Consider the following 19,956-nt stretch of genomic DNA (forward strand, 5'->3'; position numbering starts at 1 on the left):
TGAAAGTTTTGTTTGTCGTGCAAGCTTTACAGAGTATCTTTGCTAAACTGTCTAAACGAATCCCGGACGACTGCCCTTTGCTGTTCAGGTAAATAATGCATGTTCTATATGTATCGGGGAAGATACGATCTCAGCTTAAAACGTATTCCTGAATCGAACGAAATATGAATTTCGTTAGTGCAAGTGAAGCATTTCCCTTGGAAGTGCTTCATATAAAAAGCAGAAATGATCTCCATGGAAAAGATCGCAGTCAAGTGTGATTGCCTTGCGGCAATGAGGTTTCAAGTTGGAACACTAGCTTTTTCTCATTTTAAGCGCTTTCTGAGCGATGGCCCACAACAACAACGGTTGGCGAAAGAGCTTAATAATATATACAATTATGCTGCAGTGCTTCCATATCCGACGCCTGTTTTCAATAGTCAGTCACGAATGATAGTCAACTCGATAAAAACTTGACATTTTGTATTAGTTTAAGCCTTGAAACAGCAAACGAAATTAAGTAAGAGAAGTGAAATTTGAAAAAATTGAACGTGAATTTTACTTTCATCGTCTTCAATTGTTATCCATTCTCCAAAAAGCTGCTTACTGGGCCATGACAGACAAAAGCTCGACGAAGAACAATTTGGCTGCGTGCCGTATAAACACAATCATCTCCTCATTTCTGGCGAAAACGCTTTAACTACTTTCTGTGTTTTCTGCCTATTTAAGAAGTAGACCTTTTTTCTTGTTTAACTGAGCTATCGTGCTCGCCTAAATCTTAATACACGAATAAATCTAGTGGTCACGGATTGCTAGCCATACGTTACGACAGCAAGATGAGTGAAGTTGTCTTGAGAGTGAATGGCGACCAATATGTGAAATGTCGACCGGCATATATTTGAACTGCGGGTAAAAGAGTTAATTAGTGAAAGATCATCGCGGTTATAAACGCATCTTGAGCAGTTGCGAAAAAAAAGCCTGAAAGGTGTTTAACAAGCTATTTTTTCAGGCTTTCTTTTTGTAATTACTCAAGTAGAAGGGAAGATTTCTGTTGACAAACAACTCTTTTTGTTATTAAAATCTGCCAACCAACAAAACAAAATCTTTGTCCCACTTGCCAATAGATCTGTGGTTGGCACATTAATGGCAATATGTGACGTCACAAAGCGTGTTGGTTAACGGAAGAAAGAACCGCGGTTGTTTAAGACAAATAACGTTAAAAAATAAACACTTGCATACAAATGTAGGGACGTCCAAAGATACTTAACGAACTCCATTATATTGTTAGTTAGTAACGGTTCCATCCCATACATTGATTCCTGCGACGAAACGTACAAGACTACGTCAATCAATCAATAATCAATCAATCAAAAACGCGACCTCCAAAAACGCATTTAGGAAAACCTCACTAGATTAGGAACATTATTTTCGTAATAATTGGAGAAAAATTTTATTTAAAGTGCCGAATTCCTAATAACGAAACCTCAACGTTTCGGGCTTTTCCCTTTCCCTTCATCAGTGGATAATTGTTCGTGCTAAACACTGAATGGGGTCCTAAACTCAGCAACTGAATTCAGTTACGCTAATAATTTAAACTTGCATTTAGTTTTCAGTTCAATTTGTTATTCTTTTCAACTTTATATCAGAGTTCTAAATTGCGTTAGTCAGTGGAGGAAAAAATTATGTTCCCCAAATGAAACTATGTTCCCTAAGTGCACCTGATAAAAAGGCATACTGTAGAGCCCCTCCATACGGTCACCTCGTCATTAAGACCACATACTAATTAACTGACGAAGCCATAGCCTGAACTGGACTAAATGTGGTAATGTTTTTTTTTTTCGTTTTTCTGTGATCTATTTAACAAATAGATTCCATTTTGCCGTGCGTCTGTTCAGTTATAGATCACAGATGACGTCAAAATGTGGTATGAACAAAAGAAGTGGCCCACGAGCCGAATCATACCACATTTTGACGTCATCTGTGATCTATAACTGAACAGACGCACGGCAAAATGGAATCTATTTGTTTTATATAATAACACAAGACTTCAGCACACTTCAGTGTGAGCAATGCCGCCGTACCGATGAGCTAAGTTGTTTTGATTTCACTATTAAGTTTTCGTTAACACGAAGCACTGTTAATCCGATTGAATAAACAGAAAAATGGTCAATTGAAAGTCAATGAAAAAACTAACCTTTATTCCGATTTGGAAAGTTGTTCAAATCTGAAAGCATTAACCGAAGCATTCAACCGCAATTCGTTTGTTTCCCGTGGCGTCGTCCAACTGTACAACATCGGTCAAACTTTCATACAGATTTCAGATAATTTCTCGAATAATTCACTGTCTTCTTCAAGCCTGTTTCGCCCAGTTAAATGCTTCGAAAGGTGAACGATGCTTGGCGTATTGTTTCTCACTGAAGATTTGTAATTAAGCTGAACTTTTTTGCTTTGTTGTGGCCCCGCAAGTTTGAAAAACTTTGCCGACAACTCTGATTTGGACTATGAACTCTGATCACGCGCGCGAGTCACACCACCGCGTGACGTCATCTATGTGTCTGTACTCTAATAGATCATAAGTAAGAACAAATCAAAATGCACGTAGAATTCAGGTTATTATATAAATATATATATATTTTCGTTGTTAGATTGTGGATTTAAAAGGCCGTTACCCGGCTAGAGTCCTATTTAGAGGCATGGCAAGGACTGGATACAAGAAGGTCTCCACCGATGACGATAAAGAAAAAGTCAGCTTCATGTCCCTGCTTCTCTTTCAATGGATGAACATAGTTTTCAAGACAGGCAGTCAACAAACGTTACATGAAAGTGATTTTTTACCCCTTTCAAAAGAAAACTCTGCTTGTTTTTTAACCGAACAACTTCAAACAAACTGGAACAAAGAAAACACAAAGTGCAATACAAGTGGAAAAAGACCTAAACTTTGGAAAAGCGTCGTAAAGATGCTTTCCTTTAAGGACGCCATGATCATTACGTTCACGAGCACTTTGGACACACTTTGTCTTTTTCCTCAACCACTGCTTCTCGGGTATTTTATTTCAACATTGATGTCAGCCGAGCCACAGAGAAATCCCTTTCTCTACGGTTGTGCATTAGCTATGTGCATCAACGCTTTGATCAGTTGCCTCGCAAGTCACCAGCTTGAATATAGATGTGAGCTTTTAGGAATGAGAATAAGCAGCGCTCTTAAAGGTCTAGTTTACCAGAAGGTAAGTTTGTTATTATTATTATTATTATTATTGAAGGTAAGCACCCGTCAGAAAGAATAGCTGAAATCTTTGTTTACAATAATTTGTCTCAGCGTAAACGCTTCAGCTACAAAAATACCAACTCTGAATATTGAAAGGGCATGGCACGATCAATAGTCCCTAGAAATTTGAGGATTAAATCGTTCTTGTGTGACGCGGGTTCAAAAGCCCAATTGTCTACAAAGAATATATGGGCTCAATTATAGCGCCTCTCAACTCAGCAATTTTTTTAGCTTTCGACTAGCTAATATCTCCTGCAATGTATTTCACGCAAAGAACGAAAATATGCGCCGATTTCTAAGTCTCGCAAGTTCTTTAAACATTTGGAATCGAGCATGATGCCTTATCTATGCAAAGTAATATGCTTATGAGGTAAAGTGTGAACACTGACGTAAACAAAGATTCGCCTATGTTAAATAGTCTAAAACCAGTCTAAGAGGGGCCTGAAGGGGTAACGGGAACTAGAATTTTGGCAAATGTTTACTGAGAAAATGGGATTTGGGTCACTGGGACTGGGAATCACAAACAAAAAACAATGGAACTGGGACTGGAATTTGGGAAAATTTGGGCAAGTTATAGGCTGGGAAATGAGATTTGAGCAAAATTTGGGAAATGGGATTCCCAGCCCATCGGGCAGTAAAGGGAAGGCTACACTGGATTTTCAGTTCTATCGCTGCCAGAACATGACATCACCCACTGGTTGCTTAAATCCACCGCATTTAATTTATGAGACAGACACAGTGACCAATGACATCACTCCTGTTAATGTATTCCTCCGCATTCAAATGTAATTCCTGCGCAGAAGAAGAGGTTAAGTTGGTCCCTATTGTACTACTGCTGGGCACCATGTCCAAGTCAACAACACTGGTTTACAGTCAACTCTCCCTTAACGGACATCTCTATAAGACGGACACCTCCATAAGACGGACACCTGGTGAAGGTCCCTGCCGTTTTTCAGTCATTTTACTGTAACAAAACTCTCTGTAAGACGGACACCTCTCTAAGACGGACAACGGACACATTGAAACCGCCAACGGACACGCACAAAAAGTTATTTTTTTAGTGAATAATACTTCAAAACTTGGTATCAACCTATAGCATAGTAGGTCAGCGCCTGTAGAATACCAAACTTACCAAAAAACAATCCGCTATAACGTATTTCTTCTCTGCTTAAGTATGTTGCACCAAAGAGGTAGTTTTCTACTTACAGTATTACCGTTTGTTATGAACAAACAAGTCGAATTTTTTTATATTATTTTTGTTCTACTTTATAGGTTTTGCTAAAGTAAGCGACTCAAAACAGACGTGTATTCGTTTTGCATAGCCGTTTAGCTTTATCTTCTCAAAATTTCTGGTGTCACGTTACCTCGACTCTCTATAAGGCGGACACCTCTCTAAGACGGACAGTTGGGGCCGGTCCCGACGGTGTCCGTCTTAGAGAGAGTCGACTGTACACTGATATCGTTAATCAATAGAACAGCCTGGAGAGAACACTTTACTGTAATTATGGATTATTTCCCTTGTTTGCCACCATTCATTTGGCAATCACATGCTGACAGTGACTATATTTCATTGCAGGAAATAAAATTTTTAATTTTTCTTTTGCAGACGCTTCTTCTAAGCAAGCATGCATTATTCACATTTACAACAGGTCGCATGATCGACCTTATATCAAACGATGTTCAGCGAATGGAGCAAGGTGCTATCAAATGGATGTTCGTGGCGTTTTTTTCGGTACCCGTGCTCGTGGTGGTACCCATTTTACTCTTGTACTTCATTGGCTGGCAGGCTCTTATGGGATTCAGTTTTATGTGCCTCCTTGTGCCATATTTTGCCTTATTGTCCTGTGCTAGTGCTGCACTGCGACTGCGCACAGCCGCAGTGTCTGACCAGCGCATCTCCTTGATAAACCAGGTTGTTTCTGGGATCCGTGCCATCAAGACGCATGCGTGGGAAGATGAATACCGAGAAAAGATTAAGAACACGAGAAGGTAGGCGAAAAAAAATACGGTACTGAATTTTGTGCGATCGCTGATTTTATATGCGGGGACTATAAACCGAAATTGAGCCACTTTAAGTGACAACCTTCTGTCCACGACTTGAAATAATTGTTGTTTCAAATTCAAATGACCTGTAAAACTCACCCATAACATATAGCAAAGCTAACAAAAAATCAAAACGTTACAGAACAGGAAAACGATTGCACAAAAAAACCTTCACAGGGTTTGACACCGAGGCAAACTCCAATTTAATACTGTATCTATAATGGTCTACTTTTATAAATTTGTTCTGTTGTGCAGTATGACTAAAATTTCGAAGAATGCACTCTTGTGATTTTGTAATAACACTAGCAATTCATCCAATCTCTTTTCCCAATTGCTCCAAACACGTGACGTAATTCAACGCGACCGGCGAATATCCAATAATAAACAACAATCCACAAGCGCGCGTTGGATATGAGGGGAGCAGGAATGGTGCAGTGGTGAGAGCGCTCGCTTCCCACCAATGTGGCCCGAGTTCGATTCTCGGACCCGGCGTCATATGTGGGTTGAGTTTGTTGTTGGTTCTCGTCCTTGCTCCGAGGGTTTTTCTCCGGGTTCTCCTGTTTTCCTCCCTCCACAAAAACCAACACTTCTAAATTCCAATTCGATCAGGAATCCGAGGGCCACGGGTTTGTCAGTCGAAAGACTGTTATGTGCAACCCTCGTAAAACAAAGTTGATTTATTTATTTATTTATTTATTTATTTAGATGGTACTAGCCAACGAGGCGCGTAGCATTGAGTTGGCTATAACAATCTCATATCCAACAAGCGCGAGTGAAATAATTGTTTTATTAAAAACGTCCAAAGTATTGCAATATTTGAGCTCCCCAGCTGTTTTCGTTCACGCGTTGTGGCTACCATATTTTGTGGTGAATGGTATATGAGCTCATATACCATTGCCTGTTAACCAATCAAAACGCAGGAATTGCAGTATACCATTGCTAGTTTTTTTGGAGAGAACGCATTACGTGGTACAAAACTGGACGACGAGTATCAGACAATATACCCTGTTTCAGGACTAACTTTTTAATCAAATCACAGTTTTAAAAAAATACGTATATAAAAATCAACTTAATTTTATTTTATCCGCAGTTACGCCGTGATTATCACTGTAGGGTTTTTCCTATTTAACGGTGAAAAAGCGCGTTGTAGAAATTAATCGGAGGTTTATAAAATAAAAAACGTTTTCTGGCTTTCTGGTATCTTGGAGGATAATGCCCTTGGCTGAAAGATTGTCCTCAAAATTTCACCGTTGCTCTCGAAGCTTCGCTGGATCGGCCAACTGTTCATTTTTCGGTCAACCTTTTAGCCTCGGTCCTATTATCCTCCAGTGTATACCAGCGGCCTGAAGGGGTTTATTTACTACTTATCTCCAGTTTCGAAAAAGTACGTTTTACGTTCGCACGTTCAATTTCTATCTCAATTAAATTGTTAAATTGAATAGAACACGACGTTTCGAACAGAGTAGCGTTATTTTTGAACGCCGAGAACAACGGCCTTGTTTACAAAAACACTTGCAATTGATAATGTAGGCGTTTTTCCGTGAAAATCAACTTGTCCACGGCCAAATGTCCGCCCATATTTACGCGCCAAATGTGGTTGCCTGAAAAATGTCACCCTCATAATAGCTTTATTTATTTTTTTCAGACATGAGATAAACATTTTACGAAAGAAGAGTTTCGTTTGGTCATGTGTTGGTGCCTTGAGGTTCAGTTCAGTGTCAATGGCGACCCTACTGTCAGTCGTCACTCTTGTGTTAACTGGTCAGCCCCTCACACCTATCAATGCTTTTATGCTCATGGCTTTTATTAATTTACTAAGATTGAGCACCTGCTCTAATTTAGCCATGGGGTTGCTAGGAGCATGCGATGCTTATGCTTCGCTTGGCAGAATAGAAGAATTTCTTCTTTTAGAAGTCCTGCCTGCGATTTCATGCGATCAGTCTAGGGAAGACACGAGAAACACAGAGAGCAGTTTACCCAAATCGAACAGTCAACTGGCCGATCGTCAGGAGAAAATGCCAGGCGTTTCCATTGTTGATGAATTAAAGCCACCGACATTATGTGTTTCAAATTTGACGTACCAGCAAATCGGGCGAACAAATGAGTTTATTCTGCAGGATATTGAGTTTGACACACCAGCGCAGAGTTTGACAGTCATCACAGGACCAGTGGGTAGTGGAAAATCTACTCTTTTATCAGCGATCGCCGGCGAGGTCTCATACACAAGCGGAACAGTAACCTGCCAAGGGTCTCTTGTTTATCTTCCCCAGACAGCTTGGGTGTTCTCTGGAACTATAAGAGAAAACATCTTGTTTGGTCAACCATACAATGAGCCCAAGTACGCCCGAATAATCGAGGCTTGTGCCCTAACTGAAGACATCCAGCAGTTCCCCGACCGCGACCAAACAGTCGTTGGAGAAAGAGGTGAAGTTCTTAGTGGGGGTCAGCAAGCGAGAGTAAGTTTAGCACGCGTAGTTTATGCTGATGCGGACGTTTACTTGTTAGACGACCCTTTGAGCGCTGTGGACTTTAAAGTTGGCCAACACATCTTTGACAAATGCATAAAAGGACTGTTGGGCAATAAAACTAGACTGTTAACTTCCCATCACGAACAGCACATGAAAGAAGCTGATAAAGTGATTATGCTGTTTAAAGGCCGTGTTTTGGAAAATGACAGCTTTAATGAGCTACAAGAAAGAGGTGTACTAAATACAGTTATTGACCCGCTCTATAAGAAAGCTCTAAAGGACGGTAAGTCAGAAAAGAGTATTGTTTGGGAGGATAAAGAGGAAAAGGAAGTGGCTCGTAGTTGTGGCAGAATGGTGTTACCACCCAATGAAGCAAAGAGTCTGCAAATATTGCAAGAAGATCGCACAATCGGAGTGATTTCATCGAAGCTCTACTGGAATTACTTCAAAAGTGGAATGCATCCGTGGGTGATCTTTGTAGTCATCTGCTTCTGTCTCATAACACAAGGTAATTCGCGGTATTTGTGTACGAGCTTTTGCAACTTGATTTCTTTCGGCCAAAAGTGTTAATTTTCAGTCAGATAATAAAGTGTTTAACCTATTGTTGCAATATTTGTGAGGCATATTTATTTCTTGACGATTTACGTTAGCCTTTTCTTTTTTCGAGCAAAAATGTGCACAAGACATATTTCTAACATAGGGCACTTATAAAGAACGATAAACATCGATAAACATTTTGAAATACTGTTCGACTGAACAGTTTTCAAAGTTAATCTCGTTGGGTTGTAACTTTAAAATATAACGCCCGGGAAACACATTTGGTTGTAACAAAGTTACGGTTTTGTCATTTAGATCCATAGAAGTAATTTCTTTGCAAACATTTGGTTTCATAGCGAGTATTTGGCATAACGTAATAAAATAAACTTAACTCAGCCATGACACAGTCCCTTAAAAAATAGCTTTTTAAAAAATTTCTCTCAAGATAAACATACAGTGTTGATCATCTACACTAGTTCGTCTTTCTTTTGTCTCCTTTTTCAGCAATGATGGTTGCCTGTGACGTGTGGCTCTCGTTTTTGACAAAGAAACTTCCCGAAGATCAGAAAGACAAACGAAACCTAACTACCTATGGTTGGCTAGTAGGCGTATCTTTCATATTTACCACCATTCGAGGATTTGGGGTGCTTCTGGTTTCTCTACGATGTTCTGAGCGTCTTCATGACAAAATGGTTGTGGCTATTTTAGAAGCACCGGTTCTGTTCTTTGATTCAAATCCCGTGGGGAGAATCCTTAATCGGTTTTCTAAAGATGTTGGTTGCCTGGATGAGCGGTTACCCGAAACACTTTTATTTGCAGTCGAGTTTACCTTGCAAGTTTTTGCATCGATAATTGTGCCAACTGTGGCAAATCCTTGGCTTCTGGTTGTTATTGCTCCGTTGATTGTGTTTGCCGTTTGGATTTCAAAGTATTTCTTAAAGACGTCCCGAGAACTGAAAAGGTTAGAGTCAGTGTGCCGTAGTCCCGTCTTCTCCCACATTTCTGAGACCCTTAATGGACTGGACACGATTCGGACAAGAGGAAGACAAAGAGATTTCGTGGATGAGTTTCACAGGTACGTTGATCACGATTACCGTTTTTATCTTGACAATGCGTGTTGAGGGGAATAGTCTGCTACCAAGAGGCCTGTACAACTGATACTCATGCAGAAATGACAGATTTGTCTGGAGGGATATTGCTTATTTTAAAATGGCAATGTAACTTCTTTGCTAACCCGCGGACCCAACGTGATTTCAGTTGCATGGACTTTCATTAAAGGTTTCTAGAGAGATGACAAAAGTTACCTCGTTACCTTTTTCGCCAGGAGGTGTCCTTTAGCAATAATTCAGTTCCACTTGTAGACGGGAATTCCCATCAAGGGAATCCATTCAATGTAATAAAATCCACTCAATGCTGTGATATTCATCCTTAGGCGATCTGACTCAAGGTAATGGCTCTGAAATCTGGGTATAAGTAACGCTTTACTGTGTTTTCCTTCTTACAGATATCAAGATATTCATAACCAGTCATATATTATGGTGATTGCCAGTGGAAGATGGCTTGCTGTACGCCTGGATCTTCTCGCTTCCGTGTTTATTGGTGCAGTAGCGCTTGCGGCAATATTGGTGTCTCAAGATGCCGGTAGGTATATCTGAACGTACAATAAGGTACTTACACAATCTGTCAATCTGCTTAACACCAGATTGATACTTCATCAATGAAACTGCCTGTCTTTAAGTAAAATCACGTCGAAACTGAAATCACGTTGGGTCCGCGGGTTAGCAAAGAAGTTACATTGCCATTTTAAAATAAGCAATTCTCTTATTAATAATTACGAATTAATTAGCAATTCTCTGAGTTACAAAGGCAAGTTACAACTCTAGTATCCATACGGACATTTTATTTTCGTTGTAATAACTTTAAAGCAAAGAAACATCAAAAAACAGACATCTACAGTCCGTTGCAGTGAAGCTCTAAGGCAGAAAATTTTCAAGTAATGCGGATCCTGATTATCTCTGATTGTGAGTGGCGGATCGACGGGTTGCGCCAAAAAATACTACGGATTAGCGGATTTGCATACCACTATTCACCCTCTAGTTTACCTTATTACATGAAATTTTCGCGACACGTTCATTTCGCGAATTTAGCGATTCCAAAAAACTCGCGAAATTAAAGTGACGCGAACAATAAGTGTCTCGAACATAACATGACGCGAAAATTAAGTGACTCGTATTATGTAAATAATTATAAAGAAAAATAAGTTTAGTGACACTGAAGGAAGGAATTATCAATCTAAATGGATGTTGTCGTCAATTGACTCAAGAACAATAACTCATGCACGAACAAGCATAACCTACTAGTCATTAACTGCTCTCTTGTAGCTATTGGCGAGATTTAGAACCACCCTTGCGTTTTTGTTAATTTTGACATTATTTTTTCATTAATGAAGTCGTTTTTATTTAATTCAAGGGCATGCAAAATAATATTGCGAAGGAAATGTAAATTGTGTCTTACTCTAAAACGTTAAATTAAAGTGATTCAAAATACAAAATTTTCGCAAAATCGCGAAATTTAAGTGTCGCCAAATATGCGCACCTCAAAATCGCGAAATTAACGTGTCGCAAAAAATTTCATGTAATAAGGTATCTCCCCGAGTATTTTTTATACTGTGTTGACGCGGCTTAGTGGCTGTAACGCTGCACTTGTAATCCAGAACAAGACGGGAAATGGAAGGTTAACCTAGCCAGGGTGCCTTTTCCCCCTTTTTCAACTCATGTGTATATTTGATTTAAATGCTGTCATGTAGTACCATCAAGTATACTATAACCACCGTTTACATAATCTACCTAAACTGAAATGAAAAGTAAAAATACGAATATTTTTTCAATCAGCTTTTGCTGGACTTGCTCTGGCTTACGTCATCCAAAGATTGTCTACTGGTCAATTCGCCGTGAGGAAAACCTCGGAAACCGAAGTTCTAATGACGTCAGTTGAACGAGTTATGACATACACCAAGATTGATTGCGAGCCCGGATACAAAGTGAAACGACTTCCCCCAGAACACTGGCCACGTAAAGGAAATATCACATTCAAAAATGTATCATTGACGTACTATCCGGGGGGACCTCAAGTGCTGAAGAATATCAATCTTGATATCAAAGCAGGCGCAAAGATTGGTGTCGCAGGCCGCACAGGTGCTGGAAAGTCATCTTTTGTGGCAGCTCTTATGCGCATGCCTGACTCCAGTGGAGAGATTATGGTTGATAGCATTCCAATAAAAGAGATCAATCTCCAAGAAACTCGACGATGTATATCCGTTCTTGGCCAAAGTCCTGTCCTTTTCAGTGGGTCATTAAGAAAAAATCTAGATCTCGTGGATCAATTTGAAGATGCAGATTTATGGCGAGCTTTGGAGGAAGTGCAACTGAAAGAGCTGGTAGAGAGCCTGAAGGGAGAGCTGGATCACGAGATGTTGGAACATGGTGCAAATGTCAGCGTAGGAGAACGGCAGTTAATTTGTTTGGCTCGTGTGCTGTTGCACCAAAACAAGATCATGATTGTGCTGGATGAGCCTACTGCACATGTGGATCCAGGAACAGAGCAAACAATCTGGGATGTTGTGTATGAGAAACTGAAAGACTCCACTGTCATCACTGTAGCACATCGTTTGAATACCATCAAAAACTGTGACATGATCTTAGTTTTAAAAAATGGCGTGGTGGCCGAATTTGACAAGTTTGATTCGCTAGTAAACAGGGAAGGAAGTTCACTGGGTGAAATGGCTCGAATTACAAATATCTAAACAGTATTTAATAATTATCCAATGTGTTAGTCTTGGGGAATTGAAAGGAACTGGTTTTTGACGGCGGGGTGAAGGGGACAGTTTGGTGCAAAGCAACACCCCAACTGCCTCTTTTATTGACAAATAAGGAATCAGTCTCTTTATTTTGGACTACACTTTGGAATTATATTTAAAGGGTAAAAAGTTTTCAAACCATTCTACTTTATTGTTTTGGGTGTATACTTAAGAGTACGGTTTTTGTTTTTATTTAATAATTCCATCATATTCATTTTCGCTGGAGTGCCACAGGTTTGCATGTTTTGCCATTTATTATTACCGTCACTTTCATTAGCCTTCTTAAACTAAATATCAGGTAAACGGGCAACGGGCTCTCATGGTTTATATTCGATGATATGCGTAGTGTACAAACTAGTTAACCCTCTTCCACGAACTACTATTTGAAAAATAACTTTAGCTACAGCGGTGCAGCTCTCTGAAACAGCCTATCCTATAATTTAATTAAGGGAGACAATATCACTGAATTGAAGAGATGAGTGAACCGTAATGCTTAAATTAGAGAAAAGGCCTACATGGAAAGCAGTTTTAGGTTATTATAGAAATTTTTAGATCAGTATTTTTAGCCATTACATTTCATTTACCTGATGTAATTTAACCGTGTATAAACAATGCAATAAACAATAAATATATATCCACTCAACGTCCTTTTCAGGTGGCCTTTTTTTGGGTGGAGGACTTTTATACAGAGGACATATTTTCGGACGGAAGTTTGCGTTTCATTTTTTAGGGCATACAAGAATACTTCGTTGTCCTACAGAACAAACAAGTCCTACAATCGCTCTGAGCATTCTCTAACTATGTAAAATACAAAACAAGCTTCACAATAGGGGCTTTTAATCGAAAAAGTGTATTTATCTAACTTAACATAAGCACATCATGGGCTTATATTCGGGAGGACTTCTTTTCGGAGCACTGGATTTTTGTGTCTGAGATTTGAGGAGCGTGATTTTTTTTGGTTGGGGAGGGGGGGGGGGGTGGGCTTATTTTCGGAATTTTTCGGTAGGAGCAAAGAAAAGCCCGATATTTTCAATCGGTATTACCACTCGCGAAACACAGAGAGTACGCGAGAATTCTAGAGTGTGCAAATCACGGAAGTCTCTATTGATATCAGGAAAACGACAATGAACTCCCCGCCTCACTGACATGTGCCCTGTTTCACCCGGCAGAACGTTCTGAATTGTTTTGGAGCCTCTCGTGTGGGCCCTTCTAGGCATAAGAAGAACAGAAGCATCACCAAGATAAGCCTATCAGAGGCAAATAGCCGTCCTGTGATCATCATTTACGTTTGCATTCAAAACGTACGTTGTGCAAACTAAATAGTAGGCACACACGGTCGTTTTTAGATATCAAATCAGAGTATAAACGGTTTTTCGAGTCAAAACAGAGCCGAACTCACATCCAAGTCAAATGCCCTGATGTTCAAATGGCCCTAGTCATTGCCGACTGGGTGGCGATGAGTCCAACTCCTCGTTGTTTGAACATGGCGGATGGAGTGCAGAAGTTAGCCTATAAATGGAACTGAGTTTAGCTCAAATGGCATTACAGTTAAGCCTTAGCAGTGCTGACTCGAGGATGGTTAGCTCTTAAATAATTATAAAGCTAACACAATGTGTTTTATATAACGTGACTGGGCAACGGACTTGATTCGGGCTCGGATTTGACTCGGCCAAAACGATAAACTCTGACAAAGCAGTGGCTGGAAGAAAGATAAGGAACTTTGTTCAAACTACACTACATGACTTCAAAATGGCCAGGTAATCTGTACTTGATATAGATAATTATTTTTATTGTAGAATAACTTCTTTCACAGGGAAGGTTCTATAGGCTAATTTACAGTTCAGCATTTGTACTACTGATCTTTAATATAGAGAATATCTAGTTTTACAGGCAGGGTCGTATTTCACAGTCCTCTATCTATGCATACTGATTATTATCAGCTATGGTTTTGTCGATCCACTCCTTCATGTACCTTATATTGGAATACATTTGATGCTTATACCCTTTCATGGGATTGCAGTCGGCTCCCCAGCTAAAAGCTCCTTCAATGTACCATTTTCCATGGACCTCTCTCACCAGAGGCCCCCCAGTATCACCCTGGCATCCGCTGACACCAGTGATATTGGAGCCAGCACACAGCATAGATTCGTCAATGGTCCTTGTTGGGTGATCAGCGGCGCACTTGGCCCTTGGGACCAATGGAATCTGGCCTTGTTTGAGTTTCTCAGGTAGAGTCCCTGCAGATATGTCAATGTACCCCCATCCGGTAATCCAGCAGGATTCACCCATAGTCAAAGGCAACTTCTTGTTTGGCAGACAGACCAAACCGGTTCCATGTGACAAACTGGCAGGTCGGGTTAACTTCAGCAAAGCCAGGTCATTGGAGAAAAGGTTTGGTCTGTGGTATTTGGGGTGAATGAATATCTGTTCTACAGTGATGTCTTGTTCAGTGCCAATAGTTTTGTCTCTGTAGTAAGCGCCAAGCCTGTTGATGTTGGAAATATATCCGATTATTATAACCTTAGCCAGTTACATTTGACAAGTACATGATCAAAGCTAGTTCTATTTTGCTTTGAAATTTTTATTAAAATTCTTGTATAAAAGTGGATTTTGATTGACCGTCGAAAGTGGTTGCTTATTTGGTTTTGATTTTTTGTTTTTTGTTAACCAATCAGGTCCAACCGTAAACAGCTTGGGACTTATCAAATAAGGAGATTTGTTTATGTTTACCAAAACGGTTGGACTGCACAAATAACTACAAGCTGAAATCACCTTAACTGACACTGGCATGGCACAAACTATACTGTTTTATTTGGACCATTTTCATTTGATCTACCCGTTTATCTTACTGTATACTGATTTAAATTAAAGCACCGAACACATTCAGGAATAAATACTGACTGAGATTTTATAAATTATGAGGAATCACAGGTGACGAGATCATGATAATAGATATGGATGTAACTCGAGTGACCATCTTACGGGAGATCGAGGCCTTCGAGTGAGTGACCTTGTAGTATCCTCTTTATATGATGCTTAAATTTTCGGGATTTGGTTTCTACCTGACAAAGATATTTGATGCCTTCTTGCCATACACACAGTAAGCAGTGGTGAGAACCCACTGGGGCAAAATTAAGGAGCCTCCGCAGAACATTGCACGGTCATAAACTGTGAACCTCAGCATGGCCTGCCACGGCCAGGCTCCTTGAGGTGCCACGGAACCGCTGGATATCCGTGAGGTTGGACGTGAACCACAGATGGCTGAAAAAGATCGAACAAAGGATTGAGACATCAGAGGGTCAGGTTTGCGAGTTGTGACCAGTTAGAAGTATGATACGTCACCACAAGCCAAGAAATCACATTCTAGTGTCAAGTATTTATAACAAATAAATAAAATAAATCGGTTTATGATAAGTATTTGTAGAACGAATTTCATTTCTCTGGATGCAGTACAAATTGAATTAAAGTACAAATTGGAAGCAAAAGAAATCAAATGGAGGCAGAGGGATGGATCAGTGACGTGTTTTCGTTTTATTCCATAAAACATAAAGCCATTTTTAAAAGTAATGCCAATTTAAGTTCCATTACTTACGGCCAAAACAAATTCCACTTGTTTGGTTTTTTTGAAAACCAGGTTCACAGGTAACTAAAAGAAAAGGAAATAAATAGATAAGTCCATAATTTCTCTGTAATAATTAAAAGTAGGTGATATATCAAATGATCTATGGTAGTTATATAATATATAAATTAACTACAGTGTTTTTAGTCGGTGTTGTTTATATATACCTTGAATTGTAAACCATTCGTTTGGTTTTGTCCAATCATTGTACTCAAACAACAGCCACTTACGAGAATTGGTTTCTTTCATCATAACCTAAAGTAAGTCGAGAAGCAAAAACAAACACTTGTGTTAATATCAATAAAAACTCTCGTCGTTGCAGTTTTAGTGTCCTGAAGTTCCAAACATTTACGATGTATCCAGTATCTCCTTTTCTAAAATGTTAATATTAAAATGATGTTCAGTTTAAAATGGCTCAAAATTGTTTTGTGTATTTTAAAAGTTTCTTACGCAAGTTTATCGACTTGCAAAAATCGAATTATATTCAAGCCATTTGTCACAGTGTCACTTTTATACAAATAATGCATGGTGTAGACAAATAGTAACATTAATTGAAGGCACGAGCAGTCTTTATTTTCCTCATAGAAAGTCGATCACTCTCTCAAGCCCTCAACCCCGAGTGGAGCATAGTCCATTGACGATTTCAGCTCTCCATTGGCTTCTGTCCTAGGCATGCAGCCTTCCCAGTGTGGCCCTAATTCCTCATTTCATCCTCTCCCCAGTCTTCCTCTTGCTCTGAGGATTCCAACGTAGTGCCTGCCGGGTGATGTTGTTTCGATCAAGCGCAGTAAAAGAAGACCGAGTTTAAAGCCGCACGAACATTGGCAAAGCGGTGCGCCGCAAAAGAAAAAGGCGCACAGTTTTCTTTTCTGTCGACACTGTAAATAAAGAATTGGTTTGTCACTTACATTAGCGAGCTGCCACTTTGGAAACCAACCAGCTTCGTCTCTTTTAAGCGCTATGGCTGTGATTTCTCCAACGTCAGCGACGTTCTTCAGGGAGAATTGGTCGGTACTGGCAATATGAAAATAACTATTTTATGGCTTTAATTCCTCTATACCTTACTTTTGTTTCGATACTTTGTGCAAAACATCTCTAAAGAGTATGAAATACTGACACAGTATGGAAACAAAACACAGTATCAAAGCAGTTTTGCAGTTTATTGACAAAAGAAACTATCGAAAAATAAATACGGACAAAAATAAAACGGACCTTCCTCTCTCAAAGAGATCTCCCGAGCCCACCAGCCCATACTCAGCGGTAACACCCTTTGTGCCGATAATTTTTATGTACACGTTTGCATCTGTCCCCGCGCCATACGAACTTCCTGTGGTTACTTTCAAGTCATAATCTGTAACAGAAAATGCATTCTATTGATCAACAATTATATTGTTTATATCAACAGCAAAGAAAATGACACCTCCTTAAACTAAAATCTATGCCACTTTAACCGTTCAAGAAGTACCGTATATTCGATTGAGCGCCCTGGGCGTTAAATTTTGGACGAGAGTGGGCGCATCGAGGTGGGCGCATCGAGGCTGGGCGCAAATTCACCAAGGAGAAGAAGTCAGCAAGAAAACAAAAGAACAAAACGAAATGTACAAACAGAAACTGATGAAAGTCAGAAAAACAAGAAAACTCGGTCTCGGGAAGTCTCTGTAGTACTAAGCCAACATCTCAATCAAAGAATCAATGCTCTGTTGTGCACCAGTATTGTGGGGGGGGGTGGGCGCACTCGAGGCTGGGCGCAAACTTTCCACCTACAGAGTGGGCGCACGAGGTGGGCGCACGAAGGGGCGCTAATCGAATAAATACGGTATTTGTGGCGGAATTTGAAAACTGAAGAATGGGACGGAGAGAGACCCAAATCCCCTCCCTATTTTCTCTCTTTTTATCTCACCCCCCCCCCCCCCCCGGTTTTTTTTCCTCTTGGCGTCCAGCATTTTTCAGTCACTCTCTCTCATCCCCAACAGTAAAAAGGCACACGATTACACGCGCATAACCTTCAAATAAGAGACACAACACGTGGCAAACAAAATATTGAAAAGGAGATGTAGCAAGTCTTTGACTTGACCTGTTCGCTAATTTGTACTGTTGTATTTCCTTTACGGGATGATTTCTAAGGTCCAGTTTCTTCAAATACACCGCAATGTTACCATCTGTTAGGTTTGTTTTAAAAAATGGCCCTCTATAAATGACTGTGTAGGGGCACCCATCTAGAATATAGTTCAAAACCACTTAAAGATCCGTTGAGTTTTTTTTTTTTTAGGTTTTTTTTTTTTCTTAATTTTTTTTTTTTTTTTTCCTATTGTCGAAATTTGGGAAAAAATTTTTTTAAAAAATTCAAAAAAAGCCAAAATTTTTTTAAGAGTAAAATAAAAATAAAATTTTTTTTATATATAAAAAAAAAAAAAGAAAAAAAAAAAAAATTAAATTTTTAAAATTTAATGGGCCCCATGTCGTTTGTTCCAAATTAAAGAACGCATATCGTTTTTATAGAAAACTGTTCAACGTGGTACATGATTTTTATTAAAATTTGTTGTGCAATTTCTCAGATCATATAAAATTCTCGTTCGGATTATTTCAAAAGAAAACTACAGCAAGTGAAAAATAGATCGAGAATTTCGTGATTCCGTAGTCGTTAAACGATCTTGTGATCCGTCTCTTTACTTTAAAATTATTACGTCGGCTAACTTACCAGCACAAAGATAAGCACTGAAACAAAGCGAAAGAATTAACAATGTGGAGGTGTATTTCATGGCTGTATCTGATCTGTAACCTGAGTTCTTGTGTGATGTGCAATACTTGAGTAGCTCTGTAGCAAATCGACTTTTCACTTGGTTTGTATAAAACCCACTTCAAATGTTTTACGTGGCACTCTTTGCATTGTCAAATAGGAAACGACCGTCTTTGACTTTAATTTCCAAATAAGTGATATCCGATTTCATTTGAAAAGCACTGCACGGAAAACAACTACGAAATCGATCCTATTGTTCGCGACAACAGCTAAATAAATTTTTTCGTCACTTTCCATCAGGAACGTGTGCTTTTCCATTGTGATTACAACACATCTTTGTGGCATCGTAATGTAAATATTTTGTAGCAAAAGCTGAGTTTCCTTTTTTCAACGAAAGCTTTTTTAGAAATTTAAATCACAAAAGGAAAACTTTTTTAATGTGTACCCTTCTAAACCTCCATTAACACCGTCACGAAAATTGTTATCTACCTTTTATTTAACAAAAAACGCTAAAACAGAAACTAGAGTCATTAAATTTCGTTCGACAAAAAGGGGATAACAAATGGACAATTATTCTACGTAGAAATGCTCGACAAAAACCGATTACTTTCGGTCGAAACAAATTAAATGTTTGGGGCGAGATGCACTTTAGGTGCCTTGTTGTCGAAGAGGGATCATATTTCCCTGGACATAACAATATGCCAGTGTCGATATATCAAAATCGTAACTAAGCTCCGAGGGCTTCGGGATACAAAAAATATTTTTTTTATTCCTCAACCTCTAAGTGATCGAAATTGACCTGTTGGAGGACGATAGCAACTGCCGTCGTAACTTTCCATTATCAGGTTCTTTATTCCCGGGTTTATTGACGGTGTATGATATCAGTTCTTTTTCACCCCGAGCTAGTTTCCATTGTTCAAGCTGAATCGTATGTGCTTCAACATTATGTCGAGAAATCCGGATGCGGAGTCTGCGAGGCTAAAGGAAACAGGCGGAGTCGCGATGCTACAAATATACTGATTGCGTGCAGTTTCTGCCGAACTCAGAAATATTTCTACACCTAAAACCAGATAATGGGAGGCGCGGTGGCCTATTGGTTGGGGGGGGGGACCCGGGATGGGGGGGCCGGTTCCGGCCCCGGGCGGGGGTTTTTTTTTTTTTTTTTTGGACAATATTTTTTTTTTTTTTTTTCTCTCCCCCCCCAGGTTATAAATGGGGCCCCGGACAATGGGGGGGGGGAACAAGAATCTAGGGGGAATAAAAATTAAAAAAGGAGGGGGGGGGGCGCTAAAACCAGATACGCGAAGCATTTTCTGTATGAATGTAAACAACATTTCCGCATGTAATGGTAATCCCCGGGAAACCAGGGGCAGTTAATCAGGACGACGACTTTCTTCGCGGTAATTTTGCTGCTCGGTTTTCTTCGTCTCACCACGACTGTCCTCGGGTTTC

General features: G+C 39.6%; 2 protein-coding genes across 2 annotated transcripts; one reads left to right on the forward strand and one right to left on the reverse strand.

Annotated features, from left to right (window-relative positions):
* Positions 1–13,269, forward strand: LOC144644636 (ATP-binding cassette subfamily C member 4-like). The gene is made up of 7 exons (XM_078504167.1): positions 1–88; positions 2,625–3,203; positions 4,851–5,233; positions 6,933–8,263; positions 8,797–9,367; positions 9,797–9,933; positions 11,184–13,269. The coding sequence occupies exons 2-7, from the start codon at positions 2,673–2,675 to the stop codon at positions 12,092–12,094; spliced, it is 3,864 nt and encodes a 1,287-aa protein (XP_078360293.1). The 5' UTR covers positions 1–88; positions 2,625–2,672; the 3' UTR covers positions 12,095–13,269.
* Positions 13,270–13,803: 534 nt separating this feature from the next.
* On the reverse strand, positions 13,804–19,571 carry LOC144644662 (chymotrypsinogen A-like). Its single transcript, XM_078504195.1, has 7 exons — positions 18,466–19,571; positions 16,980–17,118; positions 16,676–16,781; positions 15,935–16,022; positions 15,741–15,794; positions 15,211–15,409; positions 13,804–14,633 (listed from the first exon to the last, which is right to left on the reverse strand). Exons 1-7 carry the CDS (start codon positions 18,524–18,526, stop codon positions 14,066–14,068), a joined length of 1,215 nt encoding a protein of 404 aa, XP_078360321.1. The 5' UTR covers positions 18,527–19,571; the 3' UTR covers positions 13,804–14,065.
* Positions 19,572–19,956: the final 385 nt, after the last annotated feature.

Source organism: Oculina patagonica, chromosome 2 (assembly GCF_052425735.1).
Source record: "Oculina patagonica isolate OP01 chromosome 2, crgOcupat, whole genome shotgun sequence".
Classification (NCBI taxonomy): Eukaryota; Metazoa; Cnidaria; class Anthozoa; order Scleractinia; family Oculinidae; genus Oculina; species Oculina patagonica.